Source organism: Trypanosoma cruzi, genomic scaffold, assembly GCF_000209065.1.
Source record: "Trypanosoma cruzi strain CL Brener 1047053516903 genomic scaffold, whole genome shotgun sequence".
Taxonomy (NCBI): Eukaryota; Euglenozoa; class Kinetoplastea; order Trypanosomatida; family Trypanosomatidae; genus Trypanosoma; species Trypanosoma cruzi.
This window is the reverse complement of record NW_001849439.1, coordinates 50,928-70,101: the sequence shown is the minus strand read 5'-3', so window position 1 is coordinate 70,101 and position 19,174 is coordinate 50,928. Positions and strand designations below refer to the sequence as shown.

At 49.5% G+C, this 19,174-nt stretch overlaps 7 protein-coding genes across 7 annotated transcripts, besides 20 other annotated features; all 7 read left to right on the top strand.

Annotated features, from left to right (window-relative positions):
- Nucleotides 1-4,461, top strand: Tc00.1047053510835.60 (hypothetical protein, conserved; the record flags this gene model as incomplete). The annotated part of the gene is made up of 1 exon (XM_804394.1): nt 1-4,461. A coding segment is annotated over one exon (4,461 nt), but the record flags the coding sequence as incomplete, so codon positions are not given.
- Nucleotides 1-10,761: a sequence feature (heterozygous, non-Esmeraldo-like haplotype).
- Nucleotides 4,803-4,951: a sequence feature (A-rich).
- Tc00.1047053510835.50 (hypothetical protein, conserved) lies at nt 5,017-6,003 on the top strand (the record flags this gene model as incomplete). Its single annotated transcript, XM_804393.1, has 1 exon — nt 5,017-6,003. The coding sequence occupies one exon, from the start codon at nt 5,017-5,019 to the stop codon at nt 6,001-6,003; it is 987 nt and encodes a 328-aa protein (XP_809486.1).
- Nucleotides 6,199-6,259: a sequence feature (T-rich).
- Nucleotides 6,723-6,749: a microsatellite.
- Tc00.1047053510835.40 (60S ribosomal protein L7a, putative) lies at nt 6,799-7,746 on the top strand (the record flags this gene model as incomplete). The annotated part of the gene is made up of 1 exon (XM_804392.1): nt 6,799-7,746. One exon carries the CDS (start codon nt 6,799-6,801, stop codon nt 7,744-7,746), a length of 948 nt encoding a protein of 315 aa, XP_809485.1.
- On the top strand, nt 8,262-8,963 carry Tc00.1047053510835.30 (hypothetical protein, conserved; the record flags this gene model as incomplete). Its single annotated transcript, XM_804391.1, has 1 exon — nt 8,262-8,963. The coding sequence occupies one exon, from the start codon at nt 8,262-8,264 to the stop codon at nt 8,961-8,963; it is 702 nt and encodes a 233-aa protein (XP_809484.1).
- Nucleotides 9,468-9,574: a sequence feature (C-rich).
- Tc00.1047053510835.24 (mitochondrial carrier protein, putative) lies at nt 9,706-10,689 on the top strand (the record flags this gene model as incomplete). The annotated part of the gene is made up of 1 exon (XM_804395.1): nt 9,706-10,689. One exon carries the CDS (start codon nt 9,706-9,708, stop codon nt 10,687-10,689), a length of 984 nt encoding a protein of 327 aa, XP_809488.1.
- Nucleotides 10,762-10,966: a sequence feature (areas merged during assembly that could not be assigned to a particular haplotype. This can correspond to areas where the two haplotypes were merged or to regions with more than two copies in the genome that were merged during assembly.).
- Nucleotides 10,782-10,804: a microsatellite.
- Nucleotides 10,962-11,015: a sequence feature (T-rich).
- Nucleotides 10,967-19,174: a sequence feature (heterozygous, non-Esmeraldo-like haplotype).
- Nucleotides 11,446-11,487: a sequence feature (A-rich).
- Nucleotides 11,562-11,604: a sequence feature (GA-rich).
- Nucleotides 11,644-11,666: a microsatellite.
- Nucleotides 11,875-11,949: a sequence feature (A-rich).
- Nucleotides 11,966-12,003: a microsatellite.
- Nucleotides 12,171-12,246: a sequence feature (T-rich).
- Nucleotides 12,255-12,285: a microsatellite.
- Nucleotides 12,429-14,684, top strand: Tc00.1047053510835.20 (hypothetical protein, conserved; the record flags this gene model as incomplete). The annotated part of the gene is made up of 1 exon (XM_804390.1): nt 12,429-14,684. One exon carries the CDS (start codon nt 12,429-12,431, stop codon nt 14,682-14,684), a length of 2,256 nt encoding a protein of 751 aa, XP_809483.1.
- Nucleotides 14,947-15,009: a sequence feature (A-rich).
- Nucleotides 15,397-15,432: a microsatellite.
- Nucleotides 15,587-15,629: a sequence feature (T-rich).
- On the top strand, nt 16,011-18,947 carry Tc00.1047053510835.10 (hypothetical protein, conserved; the record flags this gene model as incomplete). Its single annotated transcript, XM_804389.1, has 1 exon — nt 16,011-18,947. The coding sequence occupies one exon, from the start codon at nt 16,011-16,013 to the stop codon at nt 18,945-18,947; it is 2,937 nt and encodes a 978-aa protein (XP_809482.1).
- Nucleotides 18,961-19,000: a microsatellite.

Here is a 19,174-nt window from a genome sequence, read left to right as displayed (position 1 = left end):
CTAACTGGAGGGGGTTTAAGAGAGGTATGGGATAGCGGTAAATCCATCATCACTTCCCCAAAATTTGTTCCAAGATTGTTGGCGGTGTCTCCTTGTAAAATCAAATATGACTCTCTTTCAGAACTTCATACATCTTTGCGTGAAGTACGCTACAGTGAACTTTCCCCGTTTGCAAGTGCAATGGCAGAATACGTTGGTACTCTTATGGAGGCGGCGCGTCTTGGAGAGATTGTGAGAGGGAAAAATGAAAGACTGAGTAAGATACGTCTAGAACATTCATACTATTTAAGCAAGGTGGATGCGTTTGATTCGCGAGCAAGTGAACTTTTGAAAAAGCTGGAAAAGGACCGTGCAGAGGTGAAACAACTGTTGAAACGCTCTGAGGAAATGGATGCAGTGAAAAATGATAGTGGTAGGCGTCAAAGTGCTCTGGCGTTGCTTTCTGACATTGTGGATAGATTTATTCCCTTTCATTCTTCGGAAGACACAGCCACAAGAGAAGCGTTAGAGAAAAAAGGCGAGGGGGCTGTTATCATGGTGGCTGCCCACCGGGCATTTTTTGCCATGCTCCCAAAGGAGCAACAGGTATTACGCTTTCGTCAGCTGCAGTCGCACCTGAATGGCTGGGGAATCGCGGCACCGGAAGAACTTGATGATCCCATTGTCTCATCGCTGTTTCCGAGCGTAAACAACGTTACAAACAGTGCTTTGCTTTCCACTTGTTCCACCTATGAACTTCTCTGCTTGGGTGCGTTACTACAACGGGTGTACTTTCACTGGCCATTTTTTGGTGGTGCGAGTCCGGCTTTCGAGGGTATGTTGAAACACTTCCTTAGCATCATGTGTGGTGGATGTACTGTGGCATCTGCGTTGAGCAAAGGTTTTAAAGAGAGTTTACTCGATGCGGCAAGGACAGGGGATGGATTGTTGATCTGCGATGCCTCTGTCGCATTTGTGTTGCATGAACTGCGTCCCTTGTTGTTGCTTCAGCCAACCCTACGGGAGGCAATAATGCACCAGAAATCGACAAGGGTCGCTCTGTATGGAGAAACTGTGGATGTAAAGTCAACCTTTTACGTGGTGTGCGTTTCTTCATCTATTGTTCCATGTGAAAAATGGGGCGGTATAACGTCGCGTTTCATGAATGTCACGAATTTTCACCTCACATTCGATGTGAAACATTGTGTACAGACAACTCTGCTACAGAGTCCTATAACCAGAGAAGATGTGGGGAAAAAGTACTTCGGGGATTTGTCAGTCGAGGACGGAAATCCCATTGAGACCTTCAATGAGGCTCTACATGAAGCGAATGCACTGCTGTGCGAGGATCTTGATACATTAACGGGGCCCGATAACAGTAAACTTGCACGCCTTGACGTACTCATTAAAGATCTCAGCAATTGCCATGGGCGCGTGTTGCGTCTTAAATCGAATCAAGAGAATGTCATGAGGCAATTAAAGGACACATGGAAATATCTTAAGCAGGGTATCTATTCTGTGGAAAGTGCAATAAGAGTGATTGAGGAGAGTATTCTTGGTAGGCACTGGGAACCACGTAAGCTGGAGCCATTTATCATAGGTGCAAAAGAGTTATTGCGACCCTATCAATCACGGATATCACCACACACTTTTGATGCTCTTCCAGAAGCACACAAGGAATTCTATGCCACGATAAATTTTGTTGAGAGAGTTATACAAGTGCTGGGATGCGGCTGGCCGTGTGAATTCCGTGGGATTTTTGCATGGTATATTCTCTCCAGTGCAATTATTGGCTGCGATCTCCTCCTGCAGCTGCGTGGGGAGGTATATTCCCCATTGACAGTTGTGTTTAATAATGAACAATATAAAGCACTGGATCGCCTAGTGAATCGGGGAAATAATGTCATTGTTGAAGAATATGTGCGTGAAGTATACGCGGCATCTTCCGATTCGATCCTCAAAAATGTATTGCATCAATTCCCAGTGTCAAGCAACAGCACGCTTGATTTTAATAGATGGGGGGAAGAGGGCATTGTTTCTGGGAGAGAGGATGCTATTCGTTGCTTCTTCCATTACTGGTTGAGGTTGGACTACGCAACGTGTGATACGTTAGCATCGCACCTCTACAACGCATTTCTATTGTCTATAAAGGAGCCGAATAATGAGGGATTGAGTGAGATGAACCCGTTGTATGACTACATGGAAAGATCCCCCTCAGACGTTTATTGCCTTGAGGAATGGCTGCGGTTGAGTTTAAGTGCCTGCATTCCACTCTGCGTGGTATCGATGAACGCAAACCAGACTGTAAAACATTACGAGCGATATTTCAAGTCAAAGCTTTTATCCTATCACTTTTGTCATGTTTCCGCTACGGAAGAGGTGGATCAGCTGATGAAGACGGTTTCGGTGTGTTTTTCCGATCGCCCAGAGCAACAAGGACGTGGTCATTGCATCTTGGCCATGTTGACCCCCCCGGAGGATGCTTCCGATGAGGCAGTGTTTGTCCAGTCCTTGTCGACACATCTCTCACGCTACTGTCGATATGGTGTGTGGGAGCCGGTGAGGAATGGAGGTAGAACGCGTTTCCCGGTGCTCTTGTGTTGCGTCTTGTGTGGAGTTCCAGGCAGAGAAACTGACTCACCCAACACAGCGAAGAAAAATAATGCGTGTATCCATATGCTGGAGGAGTGGTGCCTCACTCTCACACACGACACGTCATTTTCGCGATTTTATTTATTTTCCATCCTGCAGGACCAAAATATTTTTCCGCCGTGGGAGAGGGAAGGGACGACGCTCATGCTTGAAGGGCCAGCTTCATTGCGCCCTGGCGAAAACAAGAAGGGCGTTTCTCGTCGAAGCGGTAATCGCACTCCGCCAACCTTTAAAATTGCAAATACAATTGAACTACATACAGGCCTTGTTAGTGGACAGGTTATGCTACGCGACCTGTGGGCGAAGGAGAGGTCTGGTGTTGCCTTCCCCTCACTTTGGCAAGCAACCGTTGACCGGGATGATCTCACTATCATCCTTCGGCTTTTGACCTTGTGGTTGCGAAAAGAGAAAAACACGGAGACTGAATCAAGGAAGGGACGATCGCTCCGCTTGTCAGGCCGGCCGGATAGTAGAGCCCCTCTTTCTGATACTGTTTCCTCCGATACGTCTAAAGCCCAACAGGCTTTACTTGAGAACGTGTTTGCCAAATTTGCATTTGGGATCTATGCAGCTCGCATGACTACTCGCAGGTTCCGATTGGCCGTGAGTGAGGTGCTAAGTCAAAGAGCATCCTTGAATACATCAGAGGGAGGCATCAGGGAAGATGCAAGGAATTTCAGCGTGAGTATTGCAATTGAAGAAGCCTCAAAGGCTGGGCTTTCAGAGACGGGGTTTTTGGCGGAGCTTCGAAATTCACATGAAGACTTTCTTGGCCTTTGTGATGATGAGTCATCCGCTGTGGCGTACCGCGATCTTCTGGATGCTTCTCTCCAGAAAATTATTTACGGTACCTGTGAATCACCCACGTGGACGAGGTTGAAGCATAGCGTGGGTCTGGATCCGCGCAAATCTGACCCGACGGCATATGCAGTGGATTTGAATCAAGCCCCTTCGAGGGATCTCATTCAGTTGCTTTTTCTCTGGGAAAAGGATCACATGGAGGGTCTTCTGTCGGTGTTGCAAGAGAAGGGGCACAATGCAGTCGTTGATCGTGTGCGGGCGGCCATGGGGCAGCTAACTCGTTGGGTGCCTGGAGAGACACTGACCGTGTGGTTGCCCGCTCTGCAGTATCCACGGCTACTACTTTATGCCTTTGCGGCGCGGGCGGTGAGTCGAAAGCTAGATGAATTAAATCGTGTTGAAATGGTGTTGGTCATGTCAAGACGGTACAGTCTCTTGCACGACGATATTATTCTTTTTGGAGCGGCGCCTTCCGATACGCTGGAGCAAGAAGTGCTGCATCGCACGGATTGGGATGCTGCTCATCTTGCGTGGAAGAAGGACGTTGACGAAAAGGACCACGAGGAGGACATTGTCTTAGCTGTGCGGTTTCAAAAGGTTTCCAATACAAATACGGGAGGACAGTCAGGTGATGTGCTGTGGGAGGTGTCTCCGGGCGAAAAACGAGTAGATGTTTCCTCACCTCGTGGAGCCCGAGCCAGCGTCGTGTTTTTGACAGAGACGTCGGCGGGGTCCTCCCTCAAAACATTGGAGATACGATCGACGTGTCCTCTCCCTGTATTGTGCGCGTCTGCTGCAGTAACAGGGGATGGGAGGGAGGTTGAGTGGCCCCTTCTCCTTGACATGCCGCTGCATGTCATATGGAGGGGAACTGATAACCTATGGAAGAGCAGAAAGTCAACTTCTATCAGACGTTACTCGACGTTGGGGGAAGAAGACTCATTAATGCGGTCGACACGAAGATCCATGGTAGATGCGCCTTATTCTGCTCTCAGCAACAGCCTGAGTTTCTTTGTGACGATCTCGTAGTTTTCAACACACGGGCGTGTGCACTGTGCGTTGCACAAGTACATATGTATAAATAAATAACGGTTATTTTTCTGAGAATGTAATGATTTGAATGTACAGAGCCGGCTAAGTATTGTTTTCTTTCCTTTCCCCCCCCCCCCCATTGTTGTTACTATTACGGCTACTGATTGCGGCGAACAGACAAGAAAAGAAAGTGGGGGGAGAAACGACATTCTCTCCATGTGTTTCTTTGTGTGTGTGTGTGTGTCTGGTTTTATTCCTTCTTTGTCTGATAAAATTTATTGCAACCTTTTCTTCTCGCCAGCAAGAAGTGTCATTGATATTAGTGGAAGGAAGGAATATTTATTTATTTATTTTTTGTTGGTCCTTTTTCCCTTTTTAAGTTGTCTTTTTTCTTTTAGGAGGTCAAGACTCTTTTTTTTTTTTACACAGTCATTTTTTTTTTTTTGCTTTTTGTTGTTCTTGTTGTTATTGTTTTGATTTTGCTTCTCCCGGCATTTCTTCTGGTGATTCCCACACCCTTTTTCGGTCGTACGCCGCTGCGTCCTTCACAGGATGGCGTCATTGCGGTCGACACTGCATAAAATTAAAACGGATTTATACGAGGCGGAGACGGCGGGTGAAGCCGCTCAGGCGGTGTTGCAGGCGCTGCCGCGGTGGTTGCCGTGGGTGGGTGCTGGTGCCTGCATCACGGCGTACATTGTGACACTTCGCGTACGACTTTTTATTGCCAGATGGCGCCGTGCCGCACGGCGGCGGGTGGAGCGGAAATATATGGCCATAGGGTTTCTGCATGACTACGCCCAGCCTCAAGGGGAGTTTTTCACGCTTGTTGGGGACGACAATGATGATGACGATGGCGAGGAGGGTGACAATACCGCCCTCACACTTTCAGATATAGAGGAGTTTCGTTGTAGCCTTGGCATTCGCTCTCCGCGCGACGACGACCTCCTGCTGCTGGTGGAAGAGATGCTGCTCGTAGACCCTATTCCCGAGTGTTGGGTGCTGTACCGCACTTCCGCTGGCCTCGTGCGCTTTATGAATGTCAACACACAAGAACTCTTCTTTTTCCACCCCGGCAAGCGGGAGGAGGAGCGGCATATACGCGCAGAACTGAAGCGGCGCAACAATGTCTTTATGGAGGCAAAGTTTAACTTATTGGGCAGCGATGATAAGAGCGGCCGCTTCCCCGGCAGCAATACATCCTTTGCCCTGCGAAGGCAACGCCAGAAGAAGGCTACCACCGCTGGTAATAACTGTAGCGACAGTGTTGGTAGCGGCGGGGCGACATTGAGTTTTAGTGACGACGAGGAGGAGGTGGACGGAAAGGACGAGCAATCAACATTTAGGAGACTTTTTCGCTATTTTGTTGAGCGCGAAGAGCGCAAGATTGAAAGGGATGTAGAGAAGCAGCTTGCTGTGTCGCCTGCCACAGGCAGCGGTCCTATTGGATCCTCTCGTGCAGAGAGTCGGAGCCTGCGCGTGTTTCCAGCAAATGTGGTTCACAGCGGCTCACACACAAAACGTGTCAGTGTCAGCTGACTCCTTTCCTCTCTCTCCACCGTGCGTTTTTACCACCGCTGTCTTGTGGCGCTGTGGTGGCTGTGTTGCCACGTTTTTGAGGCCCTCTTTTTGGACGTTTGCCAAAGAATACAAAGTTCTTTTGAAAAATCCCGCCAAAAAGCCTAACAACTGTACAATTATGTAGTGAAGCAGGAGTACGGGGAGGAGAAAGCGAAGCAAAAAAGAAACAACAACAGCACAAGAAGAAAAAAAAAACAACAACGAAAAAACAAAAGATATAACGAGTGCGGGTGGGCTAGTGGGGAGGCAATTTGTACAGCCCAACCCTCAAAGTATCCAAAGGTCACCTGCAGTATGAACAAATAAACAGGAGGTTGGGGAAAAACGAGCAAAAAAAAAAAAAGAACGAGTTTAGCGGTGGATGAGGGAGGTTGGATAGGTGCGACAATAAGGAAGAGGAAGCGAGGCGTCACTTGCAGCCAAAGTGGCAGATGAGCTCTGACTGTCAAGAGAAACCGAAGTTTGTTTCCTTCTGGTGGTGGCGGTGGTGGTTTTGGTGAAAGTGGTCATGCTCTCTGAGCGTGCAGCGTGAGTTGTATCCCCGCCGCTGTTTTGTACGAATATCTCGTCTCATTCCTTTGTGCTGCCGGGTTGTTTGTGTTTTCTCCAACGAACTGTCATTTATTATGACTTTCCCCACTCCACCCCCCGCTTTTTCTTTATAATAATGACAATATTTATTATTATTCTTATTATTATTACTACTTTTCTTTTCTTTGTTCTATTGACATACCGTTTTCAGCGCATAAAAAAATGCCCGGCAAGGAAGTGAAAAAGGCCGCCAAGCCCGCTCCCAAGACTGCTGCAAAGCCAGCCGCGAAGCCAGCCGCGAAGCCAGCCGCGAAGACTGCTGCGAAGCCGGTCGCGAAGACTGCTGCCAAGCCGGTCGCGAAGACTGCTGCCAAGCCCGCTAAGAAGCCCACTGTGAAGCCCGCTGTCAAGCCTGCTGCCAAGGCAGCCGCGCCCTACAAGAAGCCTGCGGCCACCTCATCTTTTGTGGCGCGGCCGAAAAACTTTGGTATTGGCCACGATGTTCCGTACGCCCGTGATCTTTCTCGCTTCATGCGGTGGCCCACGTTTGTGACGATGCAGCGGAAGAAGCGTGTGCTGCAGCGCCGTCTGAAGGTGCCGCCTGCGCTCCACCAATTTACGAAGGTGCTTGACCGCTCCAGTCGCAACGAGCTGCTGAAGCTGGTGAAGAAGTATCCTTCCGAGACGCGTAGGGCCCGCAGGCAGCGCCTGTTTGACGTGGCGACTGAGAAGAAGAAGAATCCAGAGGCGGCGTCCAAGAAGGCTCCGCTCAGCGTCGTTACCGGTCTGCAGGAGGTAACCCGCACCATTGAGAAGAAGACCGCACGCCTTGTGATGATCGCGAACAATGTGGACCCCATTGAGCTGGTGCTGTGGATGCCGACTTTGTGCCGTGCCAACAAAGTCCCATACGCGATTGTGAAGGACAAGGCACGTCTCGGCGACGCGGTGGGCCAGAAGACCGCCACGTGCGTTGCAATCACCGATGTGAATGCCGAGGACGAAGCCGCTTTGAAGAATCTCATCCGCTCTGTGAATGCACGCTTCCTGGCCCGTAGCGACGTTATCCGTCGCCAATGGGGAGGCCTGCAGCTCTCACTGCGTTCTCGAGCCGAGCTGCGCAAGAAGCGTGCCCGCAACGCCGGCAAGGATGCTGCCGCCGTAATGTGAGGAGAGAATGATCACTTCTGGGTATTTCCTTTTTTAACTGCGCCTTATTTTCTGATTTTTCTTTCTGTTTTTATTTTAATCTCTGGCACGTGTTTGGGGATTCGTTAATCTTTTCTTCCTTTTTTATGCCCATGCTGGGGGGAAAAGTGATTTCTTTTTCTTTTGCATTGCAGTGGTATATTATTGCGCGGTGTTTTTTTTTCTTCTTTTTGCTTCGGGTGTGCAGCGGCATGATAAGCTGTCTCTTGTGAGAAAGAGAGAGTGAGGACGCAAAGCACAAGGGAAACACACACACAAAAAAAAAGCAACGGGAAGGGGTGAGGGGTGAGTTGAACGTCGCATTTTTTCACATTGCGATAGGGGCAGGAAGCGAGAAGGGAGGCCACCCGTACAAAACTGAAGGTTGCCGAACTGCATCCTACACGCGTTGGTAAGAAGCGTGACCCTTTGTTTTCGCCGATATAATTGTCGTAGAAAGATATATTTTCTTTAGCGCGTAGTACGGAGAAGCTGCTATGGCTAGTGCTCTCGATACATTAGCGGAGGACGTCCAAGAGACGTTAAAACGGCTTTCTAGGGCGACGGAAGCCGTCGTCATTGCTGACGCACTGTCAGAGAAGAAGGCCGCAGAAATGGCAGCGCGTCCAATCATGCGAGAGGCCCGTGGCAAAATAAGTATTCTGCGTGCTGAGGTGCGTCGAACGCAGGACCAGGTGACGCGGGCCCAGTACGAAAATGTATGCCGCGATGCGGATGAGTTGGTTCGTTCTTTGGATGCCGAGATGAAACGACAGATTTACCCACAGCGCCCCGCGACACGGGCCAAGACATACACGGAGCGGAAAGAGGAAGAGTTGTTGGGAGTTGGCGGGTCAGATGGGAAGGGCTTTAAGGACTCTGAACAAGTGCTTCAGGCAGCTGTAAATGTGCAGAATGACGCGTTACTTTCACTAGGGCGGGCGGAGCGACTGCAGCACATGACGGAGGAATCAGGACGTGAAACACACCAAACGCTGCACCGACAGACAACGGAGATTTATCAAATAGACGAAGAGCTTCAGAACCTGCAGGGGGGGCTTGATCGAGTGTCACGTGAAGTGAAGTGGTTCTATCGACAGTTGGCTGGTGATCGGTGTTTTGTTTCGCTTTTTGGCATATGTGTCGTGGCGCTGGCAGTGCTGGTTTTTGTGATGTTGTACAAGAAACGTCACAAGTGAGTGACGTTATATAAATTACTGGCGTGTTGTTTTTATTTTTCGTTCTGCTCCTTCCCATTTTTGTTCCTGAAACAAAAACAGTCACGTGTCTGTTGGGATCAAATGGAAAGGGAGAGAAAGTTTGGTGGACTGCCTTGGTTGTTTGTGTTTTATTTGCTTCTTTCGCCTTCTTTTTTATTTCTTGTACGATAATTATTTGAGAGTATAAATATCGTTCATTTCTTGTGCGGAGCGATGTACCTGTTATTTACATTTCCTATTGACCCTTTCCCGCCTTTTTTTTTTCTTTGTTATTATTATTATTGTGTTAAATGTTCTGTTGCTTAGCCGTTTCCTCTTCCTGCAGTTTCTTCTCTCTGCGTGGTCGGAGAGACGAGAAGGCGAGGGGCGAGGGAGCATAAGAACACGCGGGAGGAGGAGGTGGTGGTGGGGCGCACCGCTCCGGTGTGACTGTGCGTGTCTGTCTCGCGGGTGAGGCGAGGGTGTGAGGGAAAGTAAAAATTGGGGGAGGGGGGAGGAGGGGGGGAGAGCCGACGGAAGGGGGAACAAGGCGAAGAGAGCAAAGGGAAAAGAAAGGGCGGGGTGGAAGAAGAAAAGGAAGAAGGACGGAGAACAAACAAACAAACAACCGGTTGGGGAGGGGTGTGAAGAGAACAGCGAGGACGCGCCACCCTTCATTTGTTGGTTTGTTCGTTTTTATCTCTCTTCTGTTTATTATTTTCGTCGTTGGGCATAATCACGCATGGGAAATAACGATCAACCGTCTCTGTCACGAGGCGAGCACATGGAAGGCGATGACAACTCCACCCCTCCTGTAGGAGACGTTTTGATGCCTGAGGATTATTACGTTTCAGTGGAGAATATACAACTGCTCTGGCTGAGCAAAACCATCGGCCGCACACTTATTGCTCCACTCGACCGTGTGAAGTTCATCCTGCAGTGCCAAGGGGAATTGCGGCGTTTAGGAACATTAGATGGATCTTTTAGCGGGGCGTGGCATTGTATGCGTCACCTAGCAGCTGTTGAGGGCTGGCGTAGTTTTTGGCGGGGGAATCTGATTCAGGTGGTTTCCCTGCTACCAATTACAATTGCACAGATTTTTATTGCGCTTCCAACGCAAACTTTTGTGTTTAACGCATTTGCGCATCATTCGGCGTTGACTTACACCTTTTCGTTCTACGCCGCACACATCTGTGGTGCGCTTGCGGCTTCAATGGTTTCTTACCCGCTTGACTTTGCGCGATTTCGTCTTGCAGTCGATATTAAACCTTTCCGCGGTGCGTCGTACGAGTATCGCCACAGTTTGGCGTTTTTTTCTCACCCTGTACTGAGTGAATCTCCACATCTTCTCTACAAGGGTTTAGGACTTTATGTGTTTGGCAGTCTGCTGTACCAGACGGTTCACAGTGGTATTCTAAACATTGTGGAGCCATTTGTCCTTCCCGAGACGTCTGACAGTGGCTACGGCGCAATAGCAGCGCAAATAGGGACAGGACTCACGGTATCGGCGCTCTCAACACTTTGTCTTCACCCCATCGACACCGTGAGGCGGCGCATGATGATAGCGGCAACGGAAGACGATCTCCGTTATTCTTCGAGTATGCATTGTGTGCGCCACATCATGCGGACAGAGGGACCGGTGGGTTTGTACCGCGGGGCTTTTTTTTCCCTGGTACGAATGGTGGTCACCACCACATTGTTCACGCTAGGAAGCATTGCCAATTGAGGGACAGTGTATCGTACAGAGGGGAGGGCGCACCAAAGGATTTGGGAGAGGATTAGGCGAGGGTAGGGGCAGAGTGGTGTTTTTTTTCTTCTTTATTATTATTATTATTATTATTCTGTCTGTGTCATTTTCTCTATTTGAGGCAAGAGAAATGACTTTCTTAGTGGATATGTTGTGGATGTTACTTTATCACATACTTTGCAAGCCGGATAGGTGAACTTGTAAACACGAAGGGGAACGACATTAGCAAGAAGCAACAGAGGTACGAGGGGAAAATACAAAGGAAAAAAAGAAAAAAAAAAAGAAAGAGGAACCAAAAAGAAAGAGGAGACGAATTGCATGAGGCTTCTTGGTGTGGCAGAACTGAAGGGAGGTGCGTGAATGCGTGTGATTGTATATGAGGGATAGAGAGAGGCAGATAGGGGGATATATATAGAGAGGGAGAGCGAGGACAATTGAGATTGGGATTTTTATGACGGCTTGCCGGTAATTTCCTTTTGCTGACGAGTCATGAGCGTTTTGAGGGGCGGCGAAGGCGTTTGACGCTTCTCCGCCCTTTTTTTTTTCTGTTATGATTTTTGTGTGGTGCATTTTGTGTGCACGAGGGCGTCTGTATGTTTTTTTTTTTTTGTTTGTTACTCGTACTTCTCCGTGTCTTTTTTTCCTCTCCCTCCGTGCCTGTGTATTTTTTTGTTGCTGCCGCTGCCGCTCCTGGTGGCGGTGGTGGTGGTGGGATGATTGGTCCACTTTACTCCCTTTTCTGTTTTCTTTTCATTTTTTTTTTTTTTTCTTTCCTTTGGGATTTGAGGTGATATTTTCTTCTTGTTTCTATGATTCTCTTTCTCGCACTCTGAGCTACCGGAAGTGGATGGCTCTCCCTGTTCCTCTCTCTCTCTCTCTCTCTCACTTTTTCTCCCGTTTGCATGTATCTCTTTCTTTCTCTCTCATTCCGTGTGTCTGTCTGTCTGTCTGTCTGTGCGGATACGCCAGGGGCCATCATGAAAAACAGTCGAGAAGACCACAACAAATTAGGGCGATTTTTTGTGCGGTAGAAAGGGGTGGGGAGCAGCCATCACATGTGCATGCATGATGACAGGACTTGGTCCATCTCACTGCTGCCGGGGCGAGAGGGGCTTCAGGAAGTCCCCCTGCCGTCTTTTCCCCGCAGCATCTGATAAATGACCCTTCTTTTGTCTTTCTTTCTTTCTTTTTCTCTCTACCTTGTGTTATTATTATTGTTATTATTTTTTTTGTTTCCTTGAATTGTGCCCCAGCCTTTTTTTTTTCTTTTTGATCTTTTTTTTTTTTTTTTTTGCCGCGCATGCACGAACCCCTTCGATTTCGACAGGAAACACATTTTTTTTGCTGCTTCTGCTGCCCTGTCTGTTTTTCAGCCACATCGTACGGCTCTGCCACTGCCCGGTGTGCGGGTGCTTCCAGCCCTTGGTCCCAGCCAGTGGATTTGTCGGGGTACCAGCGGGAGAGAGAGAGAGAGAGGAGGAGGAGATAACAAAAAAGAAAAGGAATGAAAGCGAAAAGGAAACGAGAAAAAAGCAACAACATCCAAAAAAAAAAAAAAAAGAAAAGAAAAAAAAAGGGAATAATAACAAACATTCAGAGGCGTCGAGGAACAGGCGAGAGGGAGAGCGGGTGGCTCAGCAAACCAAACCGACACGCGGACAGGCCTATTTTTTTTTTGGTCTGCCACTCTCCATTTTCATTACAATTTCCTTCTTGGCATGTGTGCGTGTGTTTTGGCTTTGTCCAGTTTTTTGTTTGTTTGCTTCTTTCAAAGGAAAAATCTTTCTTTTCTTCCCTTTTCCCACGCATTCACTTCTTTCCCTTTTGGTTTCTACTGTGAGGGGGAATTGGCAGACGAAGGTGTGTGGGGTGGTACTCACGCGCAAAAGATGAGCTGGAGGCAGCGCACACCGCATGGCCGCTCCGCGGAGGTGGAGGACTCCATTCAGTACCTGCAGCGCTACTTTGATGATGCGGAGCCCGATAAACGACGGCCCCAGTTGTTTTCTCCTACAAAGGAGGGCGGTGTTGTGGCTGCGGGCGTGCTGCCGGCTTCCGCGGCTCGTAGGGAGAGGTGGGCGGGATACACACGAGGGGCGGCATCCCCGGGCAAAATAAATGACCAATCACTGAGGTCGACACGTAAGTCGGAACGTGGCATCAGCAGCAGCAGAATGAGCATCAGCTATAACAGACCATCCCCTCTGCGTGGTGAGGGGCCTTTGCGCAACGAGCGGTCTCCCCCGATACGCGGAGAGAGAACTCGGGCTACAAATTTGTCTTTTTATGAGCCACTAAGTCTGCGCTACGGCTACACCACCAACACCCCTGTTGGACGGCCACCGTTGCATCACCAACAAAATGTAATTCGGGGTGGGACTGTGGCACAAAAAGGTGCATCCAGTGGCGGGTTGGGCGGCTTTTCACCACGCCGTGATGATTTAAATGTTAGATATTGGCAGCATGATGGAAAAAACGCTCGCCAAAGGCATCCGGAGAGTGCCGTGAGTCACGGAAGATGGATGCACGACGATCCGGACAGCACGTTAGACATTGAAAACGCAGAGAAATCGCGGTACATGTACTCCCCGCGCCGTCGTCACTCATACCAAAAGGAGGGATTGCTGGATGAAAGCAAAAATTATGATGATAATGAAGAGAGTGAGGAAGAGGAAGAAGAAAAACAAAAGCGGAGGAAGAAATTACCGCCGTCAAATCGCGTCTATACAAGAGGAGAGGGGAACGGTGGGGAGCGGCATCGCACCACGGGGGATGATCATGCCCCTGAGGGTGGGGTGAACGCACCCACGGCAGAAGTTACGAGCCACAGCATGCGTCACGCTAAGTGGAATGAACTTCCAAGACCTTTAGAGAAAAGGCCTGAGGAGGCGGCACGCCCACAGGATGTATTTCCGTATCCCAAACACGAGGACAACCTGCGATCGATGCTTTTTTATTTGAAAAATTACTACGCACTGGAACCTGAGGAGTCTCTTCGTGGCATTGAGACGATGACACCGGAGGACGTGCTGGGTCTTGTACAGTGTTTCTACGTTGATGCCTACCGTGTCGTGCGACACGCGAGGGACGTTGCAGGCGTTGGTCGTGCCGGGTTTACTGACAAGGATCCCCCGATGGAGTGTGTGATGGGATTGGCCAGCGATGGTGAATTGACAATGAGAACGAAGGATGAAACTGAGGATGGGGTCGCGGTGGCGGAGATGGCACCACCTCGACAGCCATCACCACCGCCCGAAATTGTGAACCACTCCCTTGCGTCCCGACGACCCCCTTCGCAGGAATATCGACGACAAGGTGCAGCAATGATCAGCGGTAGCAGTGGAGGAGGAGGAGGCGGAGGAGGGTGTGTCGCTCGAACTCCACTCGGTCGTCCTTATACACCACAGTCCCATGCGAGGTTGGAGCATCCGACGCTTGATGGAGCCAACACCAGTTTTCTTACCGATGGCACATTGCTCTCTGTGGTGCCTCCTCAAGAACCCAGCAGCGGTATCATTAAACGACCATTGAAGGAACTCATGCCAATTTTGCGTTCTGGATCGACGCTTTGCAAGCATGTGGAGAACGGCCGTCCGCACACGCGTTTCTTCCGTGTGGAGGATTATCTTGGAGAACATCGTGGCGAGGAGGCGCTTATGCCGCACTTGGTGTGGTATCCCACCGCGACGGATCGAAAGCCCAGTGAGGCTTTAAAGCTTCTCAGCCTACTGGGCGTTCATCTTCTCACCTCGGATGCTGGCGGCGCATTCCGAAAACTGTTTCGGCGCAGTAGGGGGGTTGTCCTTGACCACAGCCGACGTCCGGTATCTGATGGCATGTGTGTTGTCTTTCGGTTTGAGAAGCGCGATGTGGCGGTTTCGTTCTTGACAGAGGCGGACCGACAGCTTTGGGTGGGCGGCATGATGGGCGTGGTGGAGAAGAACATGCAGATGGCCTCCCGCTTGCATCAGTAGCGCGCCTTAGAACTCAGGCGGGAAAGGAAGAACGAAAGGCAAAGGAGGAAGAAGGCTCCATAGAATTATATTTGTGCAGCAATTCAATTTCCATGTTTTGTGACGCCGCACTCTCCTGGCAAACTGCTGCTGCCGTCTCTGCTTTTAATGGTGGTGGGCAATGAGAAAAGGAGGAGAATTGGGGCGGCAGGACGAGTTATTTACATTCCTATTTGTCCTTCTTGTCTTTACACCTGGCAATGCGCCTTACCTTTTACAAAACTTTTTTCTTTTCTTCTTCTTTCTTCTTTTTTTTGGCAAAGTTTTGTTTTTTTATCTTTTTTTTGCTGCTTGCTTCACCAATTCCAAGAGCGGTGCGCGGGGGTTTGCTGGACTGCCACATTTCTCACCGTCATCTGCGGCTCGGCTGACTGTGAACGAAGAAGAATTAGTCCATTGAGAAGACAGAGAGCGAGGGGGGAACGTGAGGGAGGGGAGTACCACATCGACGACGACACGGAAACACACATACACGTGGGCCGAGTTGAGTGGAAATAAGAGGAAGGATCGTCTTCTGCATTCATAAAATTCATTGCTGAGTGTGTGTGCCGGTGGCGGGGCGGGAGTGTGGTGTGCATCATACATTATAATTTCCCCCTTTTTCCCTTGGCGTGGCAAACCTGTCAGCTGTGCACGACGGGGGGGGGAAACGAAAAAAGAAAATAAGGAAAGCGAGTGAGAGAGAGAGAGAGAGAGAGAGAGAGAGAGAAACAGCAATAAGGATCACCACCACAAGAAAAAAAAAAAGGGACAGAGGACAAACAGTGAGAGTCACGAGGAGGGGGGGGGGGGACGGGTGGCAGCGCGCACAGAAGAACAGTGCATTTGTCATTTTAAATTATACAACACAGAAGGGAGAGATTGAAAAATAAAAAGAAGAAAAGGAAGGAAAAGGAAAGGAAGGAAGTATATTACCCTCACACACAAACATACATATAAATACATACATACATTACACCCGTGCTTAAGGATAGAGAATAGCGGCAGGCGCAGTTTGGGCACGCTGAGGAATTGTATAATTAGAAACGCAAAATTTATAGGCCGACGGAAAGAGGGGTGAAGCGTGCTTGTCACAATTTGTATTTCTAAGCCCTTTTGTTCATTTTCCTGCCTGAATCATTAAACGGACAGGGCTGTAAGAAAAATACCGTTGCACCAATTAAATAGGGAGCGAGAAGGAGAGAACATAAGAAAAGAAAGGAAAAAAAAAGCACTTGCGTATACATAGAGCGCAAGGCAGGAAAGGCAAAAAAAAAAAAAGAGGGAAACCAGTTATCAGGGGAACAGATGAGTACACTCAGTTCATTGACAGCACCGCTCCTCCTTCGCCAGAGATGCAGGGAAAATGCGAATGCGGTGACTGACGATAGGGAAAGGGATGACACATCTGCTTCCATCGTTCTTTACTCGTTTCCCGAGGACTTTATAAGCTGTATGTGTGGCAACGCCCCGCAATCGTGTGGATTTGACCGAATATCAAGGATAGGGGATTCAGTATTGGACACACAGGCAAGCGACATTGCATCTTCTCCGCTTCGTCTCCCACATGAATGGACGTTCGCATCTTCTCCTTTTCCAGACACTGCGATGGGTTGGCATGCCGTTAGAACGAATCGTCTTGACTATGTTTTGCAGATGTGGAGCCAAATGACTGCACATCTTCTCTCTCCCAGCATGAATAAAGGAATGGGTGTCAGTTTTTTTCCAGCACGACTTCCAAATTGTATTGTGCCTTGTTTGAATGACCACAGCTGCAACAGCACTTATCATGAGGTGCGTGCACACATTCCGATTCACCTTGTTCATTCGCCTTTTCTGGACGATGGCGGTGTTGGAAATAATGTAGAGGATCTTGATACACTGATGAAGTTTTCAACCTCTCGCCTTATGTATTCACGGCGACTTCGCTCGCTTATTCACGATGGAGTCATGAGTTTTATGTCGGTTTCCGTGCGTTGTGTTCCGACTTTAACCCGTGATGAACTCCTGCAAGCCGAAAGCACCGGCACATTTGTTGGAGACGGCAGTAAAGATGAAGACACGTTGGACTGCACATGCAGCTGCAGAACGATGAATTTTAAACCTATTCATCATCTTCTGCTGCCACCATGTACTGCATTAGAACCGCCCACACCCATTGTGCTTACCCTGAGGATTGAAAACTATGACAAGCCTCTTGAAGCTGACAAGGAGGATGAAAGCAAAACATCCACAGGAGAAGGTGTAAGAGAAGAAGAAGTTAAACTTTCAATCCATGCGGTTGTCCGTGTCACACGTACCCGTGCCGGTGATGCGCTGCGTTGGAAGCCAGAGATGTTGGCGTTTGAGTCTCTGACATCTCTCTTTCCTATGCGGTTTGCTGTCTTGGGTGCAAGTGCCATAGAGGTGGGCGAGATTGGTGTGGATGGCCGTGTCCCCGCCTGGGTTCAACGCACTGGTTTGGAGGTGTTTAGGGCGTGGCAGCAGCTGCGGGACACTTGGGACCGATTGCCGCCATCACCAAAGCCCCTCCCACCTCGAATTTTAACCGCAACGCCATCCGGCAGTGTGAAGACACAACATGATCCCTACGGCGTGCTGACGCAGAGCCCAACCTCTCACGAGTCTCACACTATGGGGAGTCGGAACCCTGAGAGCATGGAGGAGGGGGAAGAAAATCGTAGCGTGAGTGGGGATCTTGAATGCAATGGCAGCAATCTTTTTCTGCATAAAATGGACAGAGTTCTTGATCCCTTGACGGAATCGCCAGAAACGACTGGTGTGGAGGTGGCAGGGACGTCAGTGGTAGGGGAGGAGGAGGAGGGAGAAGAAGAATTAGTCATGGATGAGACAAAGCACGCTATTTTGTCGCTGGCGCAAGATCTTTCAGAATGTAGACGACGGGGCACAGAGACGCTGCAGGCAGTTCAGTGCCAGTTATTCTCTCTTTTGTCTCCGCTTGCCTCCGAGAAGCAGATAACATCATGTCGCAGGAAAAATCGGGGAACCAAATACGGGAATGAGAAGGAAACAGGAGCTTTGAATTTTTTCTGTTTATTTTTTGGAACAATTGCGGAGGCCGAGAACGGGGATGAAATACTGCAGCAAGCCATAACAACATTGTCAAATCGTTGCCATGGCCCCAATAACACTTACGCCACGTTTGACGAGTGCGTCAAGGACGCGGCAGAGATGATCCAAGAACTGGAAAGCCGCTTGCGTGCCGAGCCCTTTGTGATTATGAGCGTGCGTCAGCATCATAGCAAGAACAGTATAAATGGAGGTGCGGCCGCAAAAAATGGGCGGAAACGAAAGGACGGCGTCTCCCTCTTCGCAGCCGCAGCGAAATGCCTGGCTACGGGAAATAACAGGCCCTCCGGAGCGGCGTGTAAAAGATCATTTGGTAAGAGCAACGGGGAAAGCGATGACGCCGTCACTGTCTTGCGATTTTCCTCGTCAGCCATTGTAGGGGCACGCCAGGCCATAGGGGACACGCTAGAGAAGTTGCGGATGGCGGTCGCATGGGGGCGTCAACGGGTGATGGACATAAACTTCATCTTCAAAGTATGTCAAGAGGTCATTGTCCCCTGTGTGGAGGCCCACACAGCCCTCGCGAAGGCGGAGCAGAAGGAGCGCGCACAGTTGCAGACGGATCACCTGCTGTGCTTGGCGATCGCCCGGGAGGCAATTAGCGCAGTGCACAATGCGACCGGCAGGGAGGGGGAAAAGGTGGTGATAGTGGGAGAGGAAAAAACGGAAGAGGGGGAAGAAAAGAAAAAGACGCTCGAGGATGCAGCTGGGGCTCGGGCTTTAAACGGTGCGATTAGGACATGTAATGAGGATACTCCCGGGGTGGTAACTGCAGGGTTTGAAAAACAGGATGAGGAGGTGAAAACGGGACGGAATGAATGTACGGATGGGTTGAAGCAGACATCGGCGACGGACGCAGCACGTCCCGCCAGCTTTGCTGACCCGTCCGTAGCGATAGCGGCAACAACAAAGAAAAGACGCAAAAACGGTGCCACATCGAATCCTAACCCGCGCCCACAATTGACGGGTTTGCGGGTGCCGGCACCAGTGGTTAATACGCCGCTGAAGAAACGCAAAAATGACGGCAATAGCGGCGTCAAGAAGTCTTTTTTTTCTCCAAAGGAGGCGGCAATACAGATGGGGGTTTTGAACCTGGCCTTTTCTGTTTTCCTTTTCTTATGCGTGTTAGGCGCGATGGCCTTTTTTTTCCCATGAAAAGTAATCTCGCTTTTTTTTCTTTTTTTTTTTTTGCGTTTTTTTTTCTTTTTGCTGTGTCTGTATGGGCTACACGTCGTTTTACATGTGATTTTTTTTTCCATTTTTTTTTTTGTTTGTGTGCGTGTTGGGGAGGGGGAAAGAAGGGGTGGCGTGACGATGTGCGCTGAGGAGGGGCATCAAACGGGCTGCGCGCATCTGCGGATGTAGTTGGCAGTGGGCCGGTG